The 20,641-nt window shown below is 45.7% G+C and overlaps 1 protein-coding gene across 1 annotated transcript in view; it reads right to left on the bottom strand.

Annotated features, from left to right (window-relative positions):
• Window positions 1-712: 712 nt before the first annotated feature.
• LOC138453331 (coiled-coil domain-containing protein 171-like) overlaps window positions 713-20,641 on the bottom strand; it is a 70,509-nt gene continuing 50,580 nt past the window's right edge. Inside the window, exon 4 of the mRNA XM_069606053.1 lies at window positions 713-4,512. Coding sequence (XP_069462154.1) covers window positions 1,321-4,431 — 3,111 coding nt within the window. The 5' untranslated portion in view covers window positions 4,432-4,512 and the 3' untranslated portion in view covers window positions 713-1,320. The remainder of the gene's footprint in view (window positions 4,513-20,641) is intronic.

Here is a 20,641-nt window from a genome sequence, read left to right as displayed (position 1 = left end):
TGCCACCTACCTCATGCACTCTAGCGTGAACCAACCAATGGAACAGCCTCTGTTCTCAACAGTAGAGAAGTTCCATCTTTGTAGACCATTGCACACACTAATCCAGATTAAATGCCTTGTTAACCAGAAAATACATTTGAAATATGGTGTACCTACCAATAAACATCAGAAAACTACATGGACAAATCACCTACAAATGCGTCTATTAAAATAAAAGCTTTGTATATTAATAAACCGAGAGTTTGATTCCTTCAACTTAAGAGGTTTTCATTATTAAACCATTGAAAGGAAATAGGATCACATTGGAGGTTTATCCTTAAAATATATATATTTAAGTGCCTTTTTTTTTTTTTTAAGGCTGGCAATACTGCACAATGGGCTCCTTCGACAATATACAAATAAGCCAAAAACTGTATTTGATTATTCTATGCAGTTACTGAAAGACTAATCCTCAAAAAATGATGACTATATAAATCTGCACATGGTTGCAATCTACTAGCCAGGCATAAAACCTCACCCCCCCCCCACCTTGATTCTCTAAATGTACACAGCACACCATTTCTCACGCGCCATTGGCTACTGGCAAACTGGCATTTTGAGGCTGAACTTACAGACTAAAATAGATAGGGACAGCAAACCAAACGAGAGGAAACTGGTGACAAAATACATCGGTGCCGATTCTAGGCTGACTGAGTGACTGAACGTGACTCGATTGTTGCATTGGAGAAACACTTTATTCTGGGAGAGAATAGTGTGGTATACAGTTTATTTTACTGTTCACAGAGGCATGGTTTCCTTAAAGACAAGGACTTGTGCACCCCAATCTGACCAATCACATTACTTCATTTGTCCTTTTCGCCTAGTATTCACCAGATGTAAATATTGATACATAACCATAGCACTAGTTTACATGCAAAGTGACCTTTCCTGAGCCCTGCAGCAATAACACGTTTGCGTCTATAGTTATGCTCTGAAATGCAATTGGGTTGCCACCATCATTTTTTGCAATAAATGTATTAGCAGTTATGGTGCGACAAATTAAATTGTCAGAACACACAATTATCAGAAAATGCAACAGTAAGTAGCATCTTAAGAATCAACACAACATTTTATTGTGTAATCAGAAAATACAACAGGTTACCCAGCACGCAAAATAACTGTTTTAGGATCTCTTGGCTTCCATGAAATGGGTCCATGATGTTTTATCAATGAATTGCAAGAGAGAAAACAGGTTTACCTTTTTCTTACACTGTAGTATCTTTGGCTACTACTTCAAGTGTGAAAGTTTTAAAAGAAAAGCATGCCTATGTGCCTAGATACTTATTTTGCTGATAATTGAAGACAATTTTCTGCCTTATGGATACTGTCTTCTAGTTCATGCCTTTCCTGATCTGGATTGCTAATGTGTGTACTAATCTGTCCAAGACATGCATCTTTTCTTCGCATTTCTGACTTCACCTTAGATAGATTAGAGTGTGAATAACCCTGTATTTGGCGATTTTGAGTGTCATCAGCTTCTATGATGACTTTTTCAACTGTACATTTTAAGGCGGCTTTCTCCAGGCGCATAGCCCGTCGTTCTTCTTCACATTTTTGTAGTCTTTGCATAAATTCACATATTTGTCTCTGCAAGGCTGCTAAACATTTCAGTATGGGTTCTTTGCTAATGAAACCCGCTTTCACAGCCTTTGAATCAACTTTATGAAGCCCACAGGCCAACCTTTGAGACAATGAGCCTGCATTAGCTCTGAGAAGATTTCTACTCACAGGTACATTGGTCATGTGGAGACAAAAATGTTCCATTAGCTTGGAAAAAGAACATCTGGCAGCATTTACAATTAAATGTCCACTCGAACGAGCAGACGTATCCGTTGTGCTCAGAATTTTCTGTAAGTCAGATACAGAGCGTATAACAGAACAAAAATGGTCAGAGTTTCGAAACCAGCTCACTAGCTCATGCAAACGTCTTTGTTCGCTTTTCTGCCCCGATAACTCCCTTGGTGATCCACCACAGACTACGATTCCTGCACCTTCATTGATGACATCAATCCAGGTGAAAAGAGAGTTGCATGACTGGCCCAAGTATTGAAGTCTATTTGCTGCCAAAACGGCAATAACACCCTTTCGGAAAACATGGATCATGCTTTTAGGATGTTTGTTCTTTATCTTGGAGTCATGCTTCTTTTTTTCATGTGCATTGGAGAAAGCTTGTGTCATTGCCCTAATTTCTTGTTTCACAACCTCATAGGTTTTAAGCTGCTCCTGGAGAATGTCTCTTTGGAAAGACAGTGCACATGATCGGTTATAGAGAGGGCATAAAGCCCCTGCCATGAGGGCACAAGCTATCAAGAGAGAAGCACTCTCTTGTTGACTGTTGACTAACTGATCTTTACATTTGGAATTTTCAAGAGACAATCTGTCCTTCACCTTTTCAAGCACAGCAAACCTTTCTTTGGTTTGATCAAAAATCTCCTGACTTTGGTCAGCCCTTGACTGAGACTCCTTGAGAAGAGAAGAGAAGTGTAGTGTCAAATCGTCCTTCTGTTTCTCGCAACTTTTTTCCTGATCCTTCATTGCACCAGTAATTTCTTCCAAGGTTTCTTCATGGGTCCGCTGAAGAGCCCTCATAGCATCATCCTTTTCCTGAAGCATTTTAACGTACCTACATACCTTTTGCTTTTCCTTCTCAAGTTCTTCAAGCAAGTAATTAATGTGTTCCTGTATGGAGTCATAAAGTTCACGAATTGTGAAGTTACCCATCAGGACATCGGTCCTTGACTGTAGCCTACTGCCAGAAACAAGATGCTGATATATACCATATAAATCCCTCTTCGTATCCTCTGCATCCACCTTTATTGACTGCATAAGGCTCTCTGCCTGATGGTGACATTCCGTTAAAAGTTCTTTGTCTCTGTCCCAGGACTGGTTTGTGAGCTGCAATTGTTTTTGCAAATCGTCTATCAACTGTTTGCTTTTTACATAAACTTCACGAAGCTCATCCAACTCCACACTGACCAGAGTCAATTTCTTGTTTGTGTCCTGCAATCTTCTACTTAGGTAAGAGTTACACTCCTGGGCAGTCGCTGCCTCTTTACCTTTCTCCTCATATTTCTTTTTAGTGTCCCCCAGCTCACTATTTCTCTGAGCTATCTGGTACTCATACGTCAACAGAGTTTCTCTCAGTGCCTTAATGGATAAACTAGGGCTTTGACAGTCATCTGTGCGAGTTCTACTTTTAACACTTGGGATGAAAAAGGCATTCACTAGGGCCTGCAAATCCCTGTGGAAATCTCTATGCAAATCTTCAAGAGTGATATTACGTGCTTTTATCTGTTCAAGGTCTTTCTGTATATCCAGATAAGATTTTTCATTTTTCTGAAATTTTTGTACAAGGTCTGCAATGACCCCATCCTTCTCCTCTTGTTCTTCCTTTAGCTCTTTCACCGTACTAATGCAGTCTTCCTGCAGCTGTGACAGCTTTCTAGAACATGCTTCAGCATTTGCCCTTTCCTTCTCACAAATAATTTCTAACTCTTTGTACAGTGTCCGGATTTTATCCAAATTACAAATGGTTTCTGCTTGACAGACCTTTTCTGTCTGCAAGGCTTTTTCCATTTCTTTAATCCGCAAGTGCAGTAGGTCTGTATTAAATTTAGAATCACGAGAAGCGGCACACTCTGCTTCAATATCATCTTTCAACTTTTGTTCCCTCAATGAGGCAGCCTCAATCTCATGTTTCAGTTGTTGTTCTCTTTCACAATAGCGATTCAGATCCTTTTCCTGACGTTTGATTGATTCATGACAGTCAATCCTTTCTGTTTCCAACTCCTCCAACCTTTTGTGTGTCTTTTGGATAATTGTATCCTTCTCTTGAAGTGACTTGTCAAGTTTATTTCTCTCAGAAGTCAAAAATTCGTTCTCTTTTTTGTACGTTTTTATAATGTTGTCCTTTTCTTCCAAGTTCCATTTTAGCTGTTTCTCTTCCTCCTGCCAATTGTGCTGTGAAATATTAAGAATTTTCTGAAGGTCGCTCAACTTTTTCTGCAGCTCTTCTTTTTGTGCTTTGAGCATTTCCTGTTCAGTATTTGCGTTCACAAGCATTTTCTCTAAAACACATCTTTCAACTCCAGCGTCTTTCCTGGCAACAGCTAACTCATATTCAAGACTTTGCCTAATAGCTTCTCCTTTCTCAACTTGTGATCGTAATTTAGCTGTCTGGCTTTCACAGTTTAATAGCTTTTCATTGCAATTGGTCAATATTTCCAGTTTTTCCCTTTCTGCCAAATTCAATTTACGTCGGAGTTCTGCATGGATGTCAAAATCACCTCGTCCAAGGTTCTGTGACTTTTGAAGCTCATTTTGAAGCTCACAAACAGTGATCTGCAGTCTTTTTACTTCATCCGCAGAGCTGCTTAGCTTAGCAGAGGTCATCGTGACAACTTCTCAGGCTTTTCTCTTCAGCCTTAGTTGACGTTTTATACCGCAATTTCAGCTTTTAATCCAAGCCTTCACCTGCATCATCAAAATAGGATTCAACAATTCAGTTCAAAAGTTTATTTAGAGTTTAGACAACACACAGTTAACATACTGAAATTCAAATACAACTCATGAGATCAATCAGTAAGGGGCTTGTGCACCAACAACACAATACACGCATTCACCCAGCTGTCCAATAAAATAAAACGACACATGGAAGAATTAAGGAGACAAATCAAGAAGCCCTCAAGTGCCACGAAGGATGCAAAACAATCCAGCATAAAACGATAAAAGACACTTAACTCCTCTTAAATAAATAAGAATGTCAATAATGCTACTGTGCAAAAATAAGAGCCATTAAATATATTATATTGTTAATAAATGCTGCACACATGAAATGAATGGGTCATACTAACACTTCTGTTACAACTATATTCTTTGCGTTGAACAAAATAAAATCAAGAATAGAATTAAAATAAATCACCTACCACCCACAGGATCCAAACAGCTCCAAAAGAAAAGACAATCACAGATCGTACTAAAATTAAGACCATTCTAACCAATGCTTCAGGATTCTAAATTCCTGAGTTCACTCCAAGCCTACATTTAAGATATCTGCTACCATATAGTCACCAATTCCCGCAAACAAAGCCAACCAGTATCCAACTGGTTGTGCTCTATCCCAGGGATATTATCACTACCCACTTTGATAAATAACAATTTTTCAAAGTGTATCAACTTGTAGTTACTCCAGTTAACTGTTGCTACTTTCCAACTAACACCAGAACTGACACTTGGACGCATGGCTAACACACCCCAATCACGGTCTACTAAGAACATGCTGAAAAACCGAAAATGAAGCTGCTAGTGGGAGGTGTCCAGAGCCACCTGGTTAGAGGTGTGAAATTATCCTAGGGGTAAGACTGGATTCCAACCAAAAGATAGATCAAACTCCCTTTACAAGTATCTATGGCAGAGCAGTCAGTCTACACTCAAGGGAGGCGAGACAGCTGGTGGACAGGTACATTTAGTTAAAGTATGCAACTCAAAAATATACACTTTATTACACAGTAACATAGCCACTAGAAGGTCAGTTTAGGACACAATACACCACAGTGTAGGTAAAAACAGAAAAAAGGTCCTAGTATGACCCCTATCACTCCTGTATCTTATACAAGAACTATACTTCGAAATACACCTGGATTATTATAATGCTAAGGTGTGCGAATAACGAGAATGCCTAGACCCAAGCAACTCAAATTACTTGGTCATGTTCAGAACCCACAATGCCAACACATGACCAGTTACTGTCTAGCGTACAGGGAAAACATATCATACACAGCTAAATCCTATACCAAGTATGAACCTAGAGGAAGTGAAGGGGTACAGCAATTTAAAACAATGCCCAGTGGGCCAACAAAGTCAAATAAAATCAGTCAAACAGTACCGGTCTGAACAGGGCCTAGTTTGCTCCTATCCGTTTGGCCATTTCCACAGTGAATGAGTTTATCTAGAGGAGACTATGGGTATTTCTCAGAATCCTACTCGATTCACATAACAACCACTATCACACATCATACAGATACCCTTACAATCACCCATCGTGCAGGCACTAATATTTTTAATAACCAGTTCATCAACAAGGTCCAAAAAATATCCAATATCGGGAAGAAAACCAGGCATACCTAGTTTAAACTACGGGGTGGAAGCTAGGGGTACAGGGCTACCTTGGAGTGAGCCCATGTCAGAACAACAGCCATTTTAGGCCTACCTTGTGGTCTGCACAAACCAAAGCGACGACCTAAAATAAAATGATTGGTAAAGGGGCTTAAAAAGCCCATATTACCCCAGTGACTACTATACTGATATTTTGAGCTACAAATGCAGAACCAAAAAAAAAAAATTATAAAAATAAAAAAAAAAAAAAAAAAAAGGACTGCACCCTGCCAAAACTAAATTAGAGCCGCCGCCACCACCTTAGATCCCAAGACACACGGTGAAGGGATCAGCCTGGTGCCAAACTATGGTAATTAAGCAACCCTGTCCTAGAAGCCATATGGGTTAGCATGCAAAAAGCTCATCAAACAGGATTGTAGTGACAGGAGAAGATCTTGTGGCCACAAGAATGTCAATGACCCCAAAAAAGCAACAAGCAAAAAGTGTAGGTGTCTCATAAAATGGGACAAGAGACCCCCACACACGTAATTCAGTCCTAGCAGACGCTCTTGCCAACACTAGTTTCCTAAATAGGGAACATATTGTATTGTATTGTTTAAAAAGGGGCATGAAAAATATTCTAACATTAAATTACCAAATATTTACCATAAAGTGGAAACAAACATTAGCAGAGCACTGTCAGTTTTCTAAATAAAAAATCCTTTATGTTGGAAAAGGTACATTTCTGCCTTAAAAAGCTTGATGCAAATTTCTTGCACGAGATGCAACTAGGTCACATTAGAGGACTCTCCTATGAGTAGCAGAGGGGCTCAAGTGGCAAGGGATGCACACCAGCAGGTTGAAGTAGGACCTGGAGGTGGAACAGGGAATTATCAGTCTCCCTCCATAAATCACAAGCAACCAAGCTTCAAAAAAGTGTTCAGGACTCTGCCTTGGGTGCCATAAATTCGGCTCCTGATTTGGAGACAAAGGAAAGGGCGCAGAAGAACAAGCTTGAGCTACATCCAGACAATTATAGAGATAGAAGACAAAGAGCCTGGTGGCATTTATATTCCAGACAGTAATTTAGATCAATCCACAAATGGAAGAGAAGATTAAGAGTTTGCAATGCGGAGGCTTGTTTCACAACTACTGACTAAAATGTGACCCAGAGACAAAGACAAAAAGCCTGCTGAGAGTTATAGCCTGTAGAAGATGACCTTTTCAAGATTGGGAAGGGACATGAAAGTGAACAAAGCCCGAAACACTTGACAGAGCAGAGACGCAAGTCTGTTTTTTTTTTTTATAATCCATGGTCGGACAAAAACAACATAACCAATGGAGATCAACTAATTGCTGGTAGCAGAGTTTCAAAGGCAACATCTCCCTAAATATTGGTGTGGGAGATACCTGCTGCTGTGTTAAACCAGCATTGGCAAAGCCAACAGTTTTGGCTTTTGTGTAGGAATGGGAAAAGCACTTGCTAGACATCTGGCTATTTATGGAAGCATATGCAAAATGGTGCGAGTACCTGGCATCAAATAGCAGTACCTGACTGCCCAATACCAAAAATACTGGCTTTGTCAATGCTTGCTTTTAACAGGATGTCAGTGAAGGACACGCATAGTGCTCATAATTCGAGTGGGTGAAGGCAGACCTGGTTAAGAATTTGTTTTACACTAGTACCGGGTATACAGCACCAATTAAGCCATGAACTCTCAAAAGACTAGTAGGCTGTAGTTGGATGCAGGGTTAATAAGTTAAGATTTATTGCTGTGTTAACCTTTCCACCAGCCCCTCAGTATAAACAGCAAAACATGCTTATTTTTGCCTCAGCCGGCTTGCGGTGAAAAGGGTTAATCAATTCAGTGTTCGTAGGAATGTCCTCTTAGGCTTCTCGCCTCTTTGAATGAATCATAAACAGCTCACATAAATTCCTTTTCTCGGACGCTAGCTTTCTGTTCCTTCACCAGCTGTCCAAAATGGGATTTCAAAACAAACAGAAAAGATAAACCCACGGAAGCACTGTCTTTTGAAATGGCTTGCAGCCGGGTTTCCCTTGTCAGTGAATCTGCCTCGGGTGTGTATTTCTGCGCTGCCACTCCTCGAGCCTTTCTTGGCAGAGAGTCTGCCTCTTGATAAGGATCTCCGCAATGCCGCTCCTTCAGCCTCCTAGTATGCCCAATGTACAGCACCTGGGGATTCCTCCCACTCACTCCTCTGTGGTCTCCGGCCAGGGCTGCCGCTGTAATGAGAGGCACCTGGTGAGTTTCCCGGGGCTTCTTTTAAACCACGCTCTGCTCCTCCCCTCCATTCAGCCTCCACCCGCCTTTCCTGCCCACTTCCCACACCTGCAGCGTTTTCCTTCCCCCAATCCACCCCGTTCCATGCACTGTTTGTCCATCCCAACCTGTACTTCTGTGTGTACCGGCCACTATACCATATGACTGGGCTGTACCTATACCGCATCCTTTGTTCATTTTGTCCTTTCCCCCACCTTGCCCCATTTCTCGTGGTGGGTTATGGGACATGTAGTTTTACTTTGCCCTGCTGATTTAACCTTTTGGGGGCTGGGTCTGAAAGTTAGAATGGGGTCGTCTTTTATCTCCATTGCCTCTTTGACCGCCTCACAGACTGCTTTGAAAAAACACTGTCGGGCACTACAAGAAAAGTTTGATGGCAAGGTTTGATAAAAGTAAAGAAAAGTTTGATGGCAATGTTTGATAAAAGTAAACTCCAAGAGTTCCATTGAGGAGTGGTTTTGGGTGGGGAGGGCAGGAACTGAGTGGGAATGGCCACATTGTTTAGCATGGCTATGGACAGTCAATGGGTGGGCAAATAACCAAACACCTACAAACTGTGTGTTCCTCACATGACATTTCTCCCTATCTGTACTCTAATGCAAATGTTTTGGCTTAAAGGTGGTGCAAGCGCCATCTAATAGCAGAAACTAACAAATTATTTAAAAGGGATGTAATAAGGCCAAAAAATATGAGGGCTACTCCCTGCTTGCATCAAGGACTGAGCAGTGCCCATGCAATATATTTTGCTCCCAGACTCACACCATTGATTGCAACATGTATTCTATTTCATTGGTAGCGAACACTCCAACAGGTAGAGAAATACAGAGTACCAAGGGGTCTTGAGTGTGTGTTTGCAACAGTTTGCATGGCGGTTTACAGCAGCAGTCTCAAATGTTTTGTCTCGAGCGCTCCCCTCTCCCCAGTGTAAAATAATGTTGGTCAAGGCCGCAAATGTTGAAACTACCAATATTTTCCGGGGTACCTCCAATACCCCTCGACCCCATCCAGAGTTGATTAAAGAGGAAACTTCAGTCACTCTGGGAGACTGAGCGGTGGATGTGTTCCTGGGAACCCCTCTCTTCTTCATTTATATCTCAAATGCTATTTATTTAGATTTTGGAAGCGCCTCACAAGCAATGAAGCAGTAATTACATCATAATTTACTGCAGACCTAAATACTTTATTGGTGTGTCGTGTTCAGCAAAAAGTAAGGCTCACAGAGGTGATGGATGGCCCAAAAATGCAATAATAGTGATTGTTATATTCTCTGGACTAATGCAGTGAAAAGGTTCATTATTAGAATATGCAATTTCCAACCATCTTGCAAGTTTGGGTCCAGTTGTCTTTTCAGAGCCTTCAGGAACCGAGATTCAGAATGCTGTTGGCTACCAGATGACTTCCGTCCAAGCAAACCCCTTTTTGGTAACATCCAGTAACCAAGCTTCTTCTTTCTGTCAATCCTGGGTGAGAGGAATATCTAGCATGAAAATGACAATGTGTGATGCACAGTAAGAGAAACGTTTTAGTTTTCGCCACCTGTGAGTGCTATTTCATACACATTCTGAATATAAAGGCTGTGTCTTTAAAGCGTTTTTTGAAACACTTGTAATGTGAATGGACAAAGGGTTCCTTGTGCTTAATATGTTAAAAGCTTCAATGAGAGGATAAATCGTTTGTTTGCCACCAGAAAAGATCTTCACGCGTGAAAGCTCATTTGTGAAGTTTACGTGGAAAGTGTAACCGTACTGTCACATTTACAGCTTCAAGCTTGTACACTGAAGGAGTGATTTTAACAAGTGATTCTAAACTCATCCATCAGCATTCCCTGTAACAGTGGACGTTCTGAACAAAGATTCTGAGAACTGAAGATCCATCTGTGAGCCACTGCATGACGAATTCTTGTTAGATCTCAGCACATGTAGACTTATACCAATATTAGAGTTAAGGTTCCATCCTTTATAACGTAATAGCCTGTGGGATATCAATAGTTACATGCATCTATACAGGCTGTGCTGCAGGGCCCACATCCTAAACCAGTTGTACTATACACATTCCTCTTTTCTTAGACTGATAGATTACACAGTGGGCATCCAACTTTGATGAGGATTTTCTCTTCAGAGAATTTCAATACACAACGAGTTTTGGCTCACTCCATAATCCAGGTGAATAATGTCTCTTGAACATGGGAGATTGTAGAGATAACACAATTGAAATGTAAATGATTTTCTGTTTGAGATGACTGATATGATATTTTGTTGATCCTTATTTGTTGTTCTTACCTTGAAGAACAGGAAGATTGAAATGTACTGGAATGATGAAATAATGTTGCTCCTGATGGAGGTGGAATCACGAAACGCATTGAGCTCTGTTCTATATATGGTTTGATTAAAATAACTATATTTTAGGGGAAAATAAGTGCTTCTTTGGTTTTTGTCATAATCAGAACAGTCATAGATTTTATATAATTTTTACTGCATTGCAGGATAGTGGTGTGCAGGGGACGCAAGTGTCCTTATTTCTTTGGGACGCTTCTTTATTTCTCTTATGACTTGCAGCCTTGTGGCAGGGTGGTATTACTCTCCCCCACACCCCAAGTATATCTAATTACCAATTTAGCTTAGCTTACACATTTCTAACCAAGGTGTACAAGCTCATTGGGGCTCCTTTTTTTATGTTAATTGTGCTCTCATCCCCTGCAAGTGTTCTCGCAGCTTCTGCTCTACCCACGTCCTCTCCCTCCCCCACCCCGGGTTCCCTCCTTTATAAGGAGGCCTCTGAGCGTAGCCTTGGCAGCCTCCCATTCCATTTTCCACTGCACCTCCCCTGTGACATTGGTTTCAAAATAGAGGCCAATCTCCTTTCGCAAATAGAGACGAAACACAGTGTTCCTAAGCAGAACATCATTGCATCGGGGCCCCACTCTTCCCCTCCCCTCCTCCACCCACCAATCCTCTGTGGTCAGAATAGGTCACTGCTTTCTCTGCTGGTGACCCCACCATAGCTTCCTGTTCCTGGGGGACAAAGAGATCAATCCTCATAAATTTGGTGCAGGGGTGACAAAAGGTGTACCCACCCGAGTGAGGATACCTGGACCTCAAACATCCAGCCAAAAGTGATCCTGAAGCAACAGCGCAAAGGCCTTATGCTCCCTCACCCCGCACAGACCACCAATCCACGGTTGGATGTGCGATAGCATTAAAATCAACCCCCCACTAGTGCGGACCCCCCCCCCCCCCCAGTCCTCCAATACTGCATACACCCTCTAAAGGAAAGCCAGTTGGTTGGCATTGGGAGCATACAGGGACACCAATCTGAGCTTGCTCCCCTGCAGAAGGCCATTCACTGCTACGAACCGACCCCAAAACCCTCTCTGTACCTGGACCTCCCTCATCTGCATGTAACAAGACAGGATCATCCCCACCCTCTCCTTCTTACTGGTCCTGTGTGAGGCCCAGTATATACTTGTCCAATATTTGCCCCCTTCAATACCCGCTCCCTCCCTTCCCTATAGTGTGTTTCTTGTAGAGAAAAAGCCAAATGGGCTTTAGGCAACAGGATTGCAGTCAGCAACCTTTTAATCAGGGAGTTCAGCCCGTCACATTCAGGGCGGCAGATTTCCAATTAACCATTTTCAAATTTCATTTTATTCCCCCTGTCCTCCCCCGTGGTCAAGCCAGTACACCCATGACGCGTCGAAAATATAACACACGTGTCCCCCACCACTGCTACAACTGATTTAACATATGCAACATGCTCAGGTATCAATACCCATCTGGGGTGCCATGCCCCAACTCTCGAAACACCCAGGTCACTAGGGTAACAGAGTGAGCATCCCCGCCGAACAACAACATTGCAAACTTCCCGAAACACCACCCTCCCACCTCAAACACGAATCAAACATCAGTCGACTCACAAGCCCCCTCTTCAGCCAGGGGCCTTTGATTGGGATGCCTTGACTTTTTTTGACTTTCTGGCAGCCCTTTGGCTGCACAAAGGCACCATTTAAACACTTGTGCAACTTGCGTTGGCCATCTCTCTCTAGGGTAGTTCCTTTTTCTTTCTGCAGCTCTGCCAACAGTTGGTTTACCTCTTCCCCGTGTTTGAATTTGTAATTCCACCATACTCAAAAGAGCAAAGGGGAACCGCCAACGGTAGCACACCCATTCCCCTCCTGCAGCCATTTGGTTAAGGGCATGCATTTCTTACTTTGTTCCAATGTGTAGGCCGACAAATCCTGAAAAAGTAAGTAGTAGCAACACAGTCGGCAGAGTCCAAAGCACTTGCAAAGAGGATCAGGGGAGGAAAAAAGGCTGCAGGAAACTGCAGCTTGTGGGTATGTTGCCCAACATGCCACAATAAAGGAACAGTACAAAAACAACTAGATTCACTGCGCCAAATTCCAAATGATTTCAAGCTTGATTGCAGATATTTTATTGTAATGAAAAGTCAGCCTAACACGTGTTTCAAGTTAAACAGCTCCTCTTCTGAGGCTTAAGTCTTCTGATATTATTGAATATCTCCATTAAAGTAAAGCTCCAGCTGTTTTGCTAAACTTTGGGATTTTGACCTTTTTAATTCTGTGTTTATTTCTTTTGGTTATGGAGTTTTAGACAATGCCATATGCATCATCTTTTTTTGGGGTGTCACACAGCATCCTCAGTGCAGTAACACAGGGAAGCTTTTTAGGCTGTCCCAAGGTTTAAATACCTTCTCTGGGATAAACTACCATTTCCCAGAGAATGTAAGGTTAAATTGACTTTACTAGTCTCTTTAAATTCCTGGACCCACACAAACTATCTTCCTATAAAGTGATGGAGGGGTTACCTAGTCTCCCTGTGTCTAGAAACTCATGTAGCAGTCAAATGCTACCCTTTCCTATCGAAATGGCTGGTGGCAGTGGTTTTACAACTGACTACCATGATTTTTCCAGACCCCGAACACCAGTGGCTAAAAATCGCGGGAGCCATGTTTTTCAAGATGGTGCCAAAAGCCCCTTTGTTTACACAGGCCCAGGTCTTCTTTTTCGCCATTTCTTTTTGGAAAGGTCCTTCTAGAGTTTGTCTCTGCGCGCCAAACCAGATTTGGTCCCTTTGTTCCTACGTCTTTGGCGGGCTTCAAGACTGAAGACCGCCTCTGGCTCCCGAGTGTCTGGAGTGGGCAGGAAGTGAGGGAGGCGCCCGAAACTCCCTGTGCTTAGTCTTCTAGGAGACCCAAATGCACTCTGGTGTGATTGGCTGGCTGGCTGACTGTCCAGCAAGGACAGCCACCCTGCTGTGTGAGTAGCATCTAGGCTGGAATTAATGGGAGAAAACTGTTTAAAAGGCGAGTCTCTTGGACTGAAAGGCAGAGTCTACCACTGGAACGAAACAACCGAAGACGAGCTGGAAGAGGACAGCTGCTGCAACTACTGGGTCGTTGGTTTGCCCGGTGGAGCCCTGCTGCAGGTCCGAATCGCCAAGTTCTTCTCGACATAGAAGCCCCTTCAAGGACGACTTCTTGCTTTGAGTTGGTTGGACCAATCAACTCATAAGACACCTAAATACCATTCTCTGAGCTGGTTAGGATTAATGAGGGGGAAGGAGACCAGCTTGTGTGCTTCAAGAAACAGCTACCAGAATCAAAGAATTGCCAATTTGCTAACTTGGTGACCAGTCCCCTTGCAGTGCAGGAGTCCCCCGACACCCTCCCTCTTGTCCCCACGACTGAGACTCAGAAACAGCGAGATCTGCAGGAGTCTTCAGCTGCATCTTTTTCTTCAATGTAAGGTACTGTGAAAACCAGACCGAGAGAACTTACCTCTCACTGCAAAAGCGCATACAACTCTGGCAACTTGTAGGCCTAGTCAGCTTGTGACCCGACAAACAAACCTTTCTTCCGTGAACTACTTCTAAGAACCGTGGCAAAGACTTTTCCATTTTAAATACCAGAACCGTTTTTACCTATACAAGATATCTGTCCATTGACTTTGGCCTATCTATTGCTTTGAATCAACTCCTCTGGTGAACTCAAACTATTTGCACTATTTTAGAGTAACTGTAATATTTGTTTTACTAACTTATTCCTTTTTGCTCCTACTTCAATGCAATTTTGCTCCTACTTCAAGGGAGCTCAACTACTTATAAATGATTGTGTAATAAATTAAGAAGTGTTTTTACCAAGAAACCTTGAGTCCAAGTGTCTATCTTAATACTTGTCATTGTAGACCTTTGTGTAACACCCTTACAAACTCACATTCCCTCTTGAGATAAGTCTGGCTGCTCTGCTTGCTACCAAAAACGGTATCAGGTAATCAAAATTGCGACAGAAATGCTTTGGTTTGACCCGGTAAAGGTGTACCCCATTATACCATTTAAGGGGAGCGGGGATGCGGGGGTGTCTCCCGCATCCTTTACATGATTGTGGCAGCAAGACCACAGCATTTTTGCCACAATATTTTGTATTCACAGCCATTTCTACCACGATTTTAAGACATGGAACCCCAAAAACGAAGTGGTACAGAGGTATACCAAAGGTTGGTTTTGCTTACACCTGTAGTCATAGTTGTGTGTAGTGGTCCAAGAGGGTCCTGCATGCAAACTCTGCCTAACATCGAGCAACCGCAGTGTACATCAATCCTGAGGCCCTATTTTACAGTGAAAGGAGCCAATCAGCGTTTACCCTCCACCAGCAGCATGTTGGATCAGGATTGAACAGAGGGGAGCAAAAGCATGTGGATGGGAGCAGGGGTGGATACATGTGGCAACCAACTATTCACACTTTGAATAGTGGCTTTGTGTTTTCTCAGACTGCAGTCTGTGTGACACGTGATGTCCCTGTGTGTGCATTTGGATGCACACCCTTCCCTGGATTCACAAGCGAGGGAGACAGACTAGATGGGCAACAGGGGTTAATGCAAGCTTTCCATGGCTCACTTAGTGGTAATGCAGCTGAGCAGGTTCTCTTAGGCTGGAAACAGGCTGGTTGGGACACAGTATAATACATAATAATCAATAAAAGTCTACCGACATAGAAGTAGTTTACAAAATAAGCTTGATCTTCTGTAAAATTAAGGGGGTAATTCATAGAATTCAGCGCATAAGTGGCACATGCAGCTGGCGCACAGTGTGCGCGTGCGACAGTGTGCGCCAGCCGCATGTGCCAAAACCCATTTCCATGCACAGCGTATTCATGGATTTTAACATCCATTAACAGCCGTGGCGCAGCGACCCTGCAGCAGCGCCAGTTACGCCCTCAATCCCTCCCCGTGCGCCATGTACAGCGCACAAATCCCGTACCTGGCGCACAGGCCAGTGGACCAGCATACAGGCCCCCAACCACGAAAACGCCTGTAAAACTCCCTGCGCACCCCTCCGAATACAGGTACCCCGCTGCGTGGGGAGAATCACACGCGATTGGCCCTGTGCAAGCGGGGTACGCGTATTACTGGGGTTCGTGGGGAGTTCCACACGCAATTGGCCCTGTGCGAGCGGGGTACGTGTATTTCGGGAGTTCGCAGAAAGTTTCACACGCGATTGGCCCTGTGCGAGCGGGGTACGTGTGTTTCGGGGGTTCGCGGGCAGTTTCACACGCGATTTCGCGGTGAGAGAGGGGTACGTGTATCCAGTGGGGTGCACGGGGAGTCCCACACGTGAATTGGCAGTGTGGGTCCTTCCAGGTGTGCCCTCTACCCCCTCCACGGCCCCTGCAGGCAGCCCACACCACAGGGGACTACCCAGCACCCCTGGTCATGTCCCACATGCAGCCCATCCACCATGGGCATGCCCCTAAGCCAGCCCAAATGTCACCTTGCACTAGTGATCACCAACTCATGTCCCCCAGCACCCCCACCCACCCAGCAGTGGGGGGCACCTGCCAGCAGGCCCCGAATCATGTCCCCCCCTACATGACATAAAGATGCACAATCATGGCCCACATCTGCACCAAAATACCACAGCACGCTACCCCAGTCTTGAGACGCAATGATTTCCCAATCCACCCCACACTGACATGCCTATCTCAAGACACAAACCAAAAGTCAACTATGTACATCAACACATGTCCATCACACCCACACACACTGGTTGGCATTGATTGTGTAAATCCACATTTTCACATGCATGAACTCAGAGCGAATTACACACATGGAAGTAAAATATCAAAATGTGTTCTGGACAAAAATAAAGCAATGAAATGAAAGCATAAAAGAATTGCAAACATGAAATGAAAAAGCATGTCCAAAAGATGAGTACATGAAAAGTATAACCAATCCAAAGAAATCCAAAAGAAAAATAGTACAAACTCTCCCTCCACCAAAGCAAATCCAAAGGAAACGTAAAAAGTAAAATCCATGGTGAAATCCAAAGAAAAAGTTCCAATAAATCCATTGTCCAAATATGTACAATCAATTGTCAAGGGTCCATGAGCCCAACGAAAGAACAGAAACCTATGAAAAAAACTACCTAATAAAAAAAACTATATACAAATGTGTGGGGCAAAGTCCAAACACCCCAAAATAAAGGAAAACGAAAACGAAAATGAAACCGAACACTAAAAACTACAATACAATGGCGGCGGGCTAGTCCGATGGCTCACTTTCCGATTTCCCGGGCCAGGGCATCATCGAACTCCTGCTCAATGTCCTGGAGGCGGTCCTCTTCCATGGCCCCGAGGGTTCGCAGGGACGATGCCATGTTGGACTCCAACTCCCTGCGAATAGCCTCGAGGCACTCGGCCCGCCTCAGTGCCCTCCGCATGGAGTTCTCCGCCCTGACCATTGTGAGCCGTGCCTCTTCTGCCTGCCGCCGCTCCGCATCTATACGCCGGCCCAACCGCAGCCACACGGAAGACACACCCATTCTAGGGCCCTCCTGCCCTCTGGCCGATGCCTGCCCCTCTGATGTCAATGGCCCAGAGCCATCATTGCTCCCACCTAGAGCCTGCTGCTGCGGTCCATGTGCCCTGTCCGATGATGCCTACACATCCTCCATCAGCTGGTCTCCAGTTGTTGTGGTGTCCACCCCTGCTGGACTGCCGACTCCCGACTGTGGCAGGGATGGGATCTCCACCAAGCTGGCTGTGCTGGTCAGGCCAGGTCCACAGGGGGCCCTGGTGGAATCTGGGCTGGAAGACTGCAGGGAGAATGACTGGCGCATAGTCTCCACAGAGGAGGAGAGGTCTTCCAGAGTGTGCGACACATGTAGGAACCCACCGACCAGGGCCCCTCCCAACAGTGCCACGTTGCGACACTGCTCTTCGTGATGGTGTGCGTGCTCCACCCCGGAAGCACGCACGTCATCACGAATGTCACGCATGCGCAACACGACACCAACCAGGACGGAGCCCATACGTTCATGGGACCCCTCATCCGCAGGTAGTGGAGAGGCAGATGACGTGGCACTCCCCCCTACCTGCGGACGGGCCTGGGACGGGGCATCCCTGCTGGTGCATGGTGGTGCAGTCACAGGGCAAGGACAGCGACATGCACAGGCCCCTCTGCAGAGACCTGTGCTGCCTCCTGGCCCTGGACTGCACCACTGGTACAACCCCCACCAGTCCCCATGTGCGGCTCAGTAGCAGGCTCCTCCCCCTCTGTGGATACCACCAACCTGGATGTCTCCACACCATCTTCCGCCATTGCAAGCCCCTGTGGGGGCTAACCCGGCCCTTCCGCTACAGCCGTAGTGGCAGACGTGGCACCAGTCCCCTCGCTCCCGGATGATGGCAATTCCTGGGAGGGTGGCTGGGCCTTGCATCGCCGCCCGGTGGAGGCATCCCCGCCGCTTGGCTCCACAGCGCCGTCTCCGCCCTCTTCTTCACTTGACGCTGCGTAGAGGGAGACATAGAACAATAGCATCAGGGTACAGTACAATATTCCCTAGACAGGAAGCAATAACACGAGTGGCACTGTCAAATGTCACTTCCAACCTGTCCCTCCACAATACATGGGTGAATGCATGCAACACACATGCAGAAACAGGCACAGCACCTGCAATCAACATCAGCATCCATGTACAAGGGCCTCTTTTAACCAAAATGTTGCCTTCAGACTCACATGCATCATGGCTCACAATGATCCCATGCACACACATCACCGGAGGGTCATGCATCATGGCTTGTACACCACAAACACAGTGGATAGACACAGTGGATACAACGGTGACCGCACTGCATGAGTGAATCTACACATCATCACGGACATGTGTCATGCATCCATGGCGTTTCAAAGTCACACACACACTTCTCAGACACACACACACACATATGTGCACCATACATGTACATGAGAGCAGCAGCCATCTCTCACCCCCCCCTCCATGTCCAAGAACAGAGACTGGCATGCATTAATGTGTGCATTCCGCATATAGCTCCCCATGTTGCATTGGAACACATGCACCATCCATGTGGTTCACACATTACTGGTCTCACATGCATGGCCATGATGTTCCTGCACACACACATCCATACATGGCCTATGTCACACATAGAGGCAAGTATCAGACTACCAGCACACTGCAATATGCCCTGTCTCACACAACAATGCTTGGCCACTTACTGCTCAACTCCAGACGGGTCTGCCTCTGAAGGATCTGGGCGTGGAGCGCTGGGCCTACGCGTTCCAGGACCCTCATCTGGATGTTGGTCATGCTGACCCGGCACCCCTCTGCATCCTCTGCCTTCGCGAGGCGCCGGGCCTTGTAGAGTGTCTTGGACCTGAAGTCCTCCCAGTGCTTCCGAACGTGCTTGATGTCACGGGTTGCCACCCCCTCCGCATTGACGGCAACCACTGCGTCCTCCCAGATCCTCTCCAGTCCTTCCTTGTTGGCGCGCAATGTTCCGAAGAGGGCATCATAATGCCCCAGGACATGCTCCACCAGGACACCAACTTCCTTCTCACTGAAGCTGGTGGCCCTCTGCCTCTCTGGCTGGGGGTCGACCGTAGTCTCAGATGGTGTTTGCCCCGACATGGCGACCCCCGAGGCAGGCGTGGGTGGGCAACTGGGTCCTGGGGCTGGGCTGTGGAGCGATGGTATCCCAGTCGGGAGTCTTCTGTTCCAGCAGGGGTGGACACAGCAACTGGACCCCTGCAGGTGGCTGACGTGCAGGCACCAAATAGCAGGGCACGTGGGCAGCAGGCAAGCAGCTGCAGGTGGCTGGTGGGAGCGTGTTCGGGGCTCTTGGGGGCAGGAAAATGGCCTTTTGGGCAGGAGTGTGGTCTTCCGTGTGTTTTCGCGTGGCCAGCTTGATACGGAGTGATTTGGCACGTTAAAGTGCACGTCAGCGTGAAATCCGAGGAAAGGCCCTAAGCGCGTAAGTGACGTTACGTGCGCGGGCGTTCCCCACAACACAGGTGCATTGTGAATCAGCACGTGAGAAAACTGCACATCACCGTGCTATTGGAGGAAAGGGCCTTAGCGCATAAGTGACGTTGCACGTGTGGGCTGGATTGAAAGGTACGAGTATCACGCTATTTTCTTGTACGTGCTTTTTGTGGAGAGCGAGCGAGTGATTCTTGTACTTCTTGTCGGTTCACACGCGATTACTTCACAATGTTTCCAGTTCGTACTCCCAGTTTCCTCAGACTGCCTTCTTTTCTTCTTTTGGCGGGGGTGTTGCGCATCTTTTTCAAGTTCTTTTTTTCAAGGCAGACGGTGAGTTGCGCACGTATTTTCCAACTGTGGTTCCCCCGTGTGTCGCGTATCCCTTCAGAGGTCATTGTAGGCTGTGTGTAACACGTGTTCGCTTATTTTTGTGTTTCTGGGTGCCACAGCATAGTGCAGGTTCATTTTTCCACGCACGTGGTCTACCAGGGGTTGCGTGCACGTTTACTTTTGTTTTTGGGGTGCCTCTGTGTTGCATGATCCGTCATCTTCCCCCAGGGGTCACATACAGCTGTCAGGGCCAAGACCAGACCTAGGCAGGGGGTGCAGAGGGGCATGGTGGGGGCTGTGATGAGTGTACGAGTTATTCCCAGAAAAGTGTATCCATTTAAAAGGCTGCTGTGCCCCTTCTGCAGAAAAGCAGCCTTCAAAGACTACAGTTCCCAGCATGCTCGGGGGCGCCGCGGGCCAATCAGGAGTCCAGCAGGGTGTGGCTCGTCAACGCGCATGCGCAAGCCCCGAGGCACGGGGCTTGCGCTTGAGACTTCGGAAGGAGAGGACGTGCAGAGCCCAGCTCCTCCAGAATCACTCGCGAGGGGCCCCGCCCCGCCGGAAAAGCAGTTCGGCCCC

Source organism: Ambystoma mexicanum, chromosome 4p, assembly GCF_040938575.1.
Source record: "Ambystoma mexicanum isolate Mex_15411 chromosome 4p, UKY_AmexF1_1, whole genome shotgun sequence".
In the NCBI taxonomy this organism is placed as follows: Eukaryota; Metazoa; Chordata; class Amphibia; order Caudata; family Ambystomatidae; genus Ambystoma; species Ambystoma mexicanum.
This window is presented reverse-complemented; position numbering and strand designations above follow the sequence as displayed.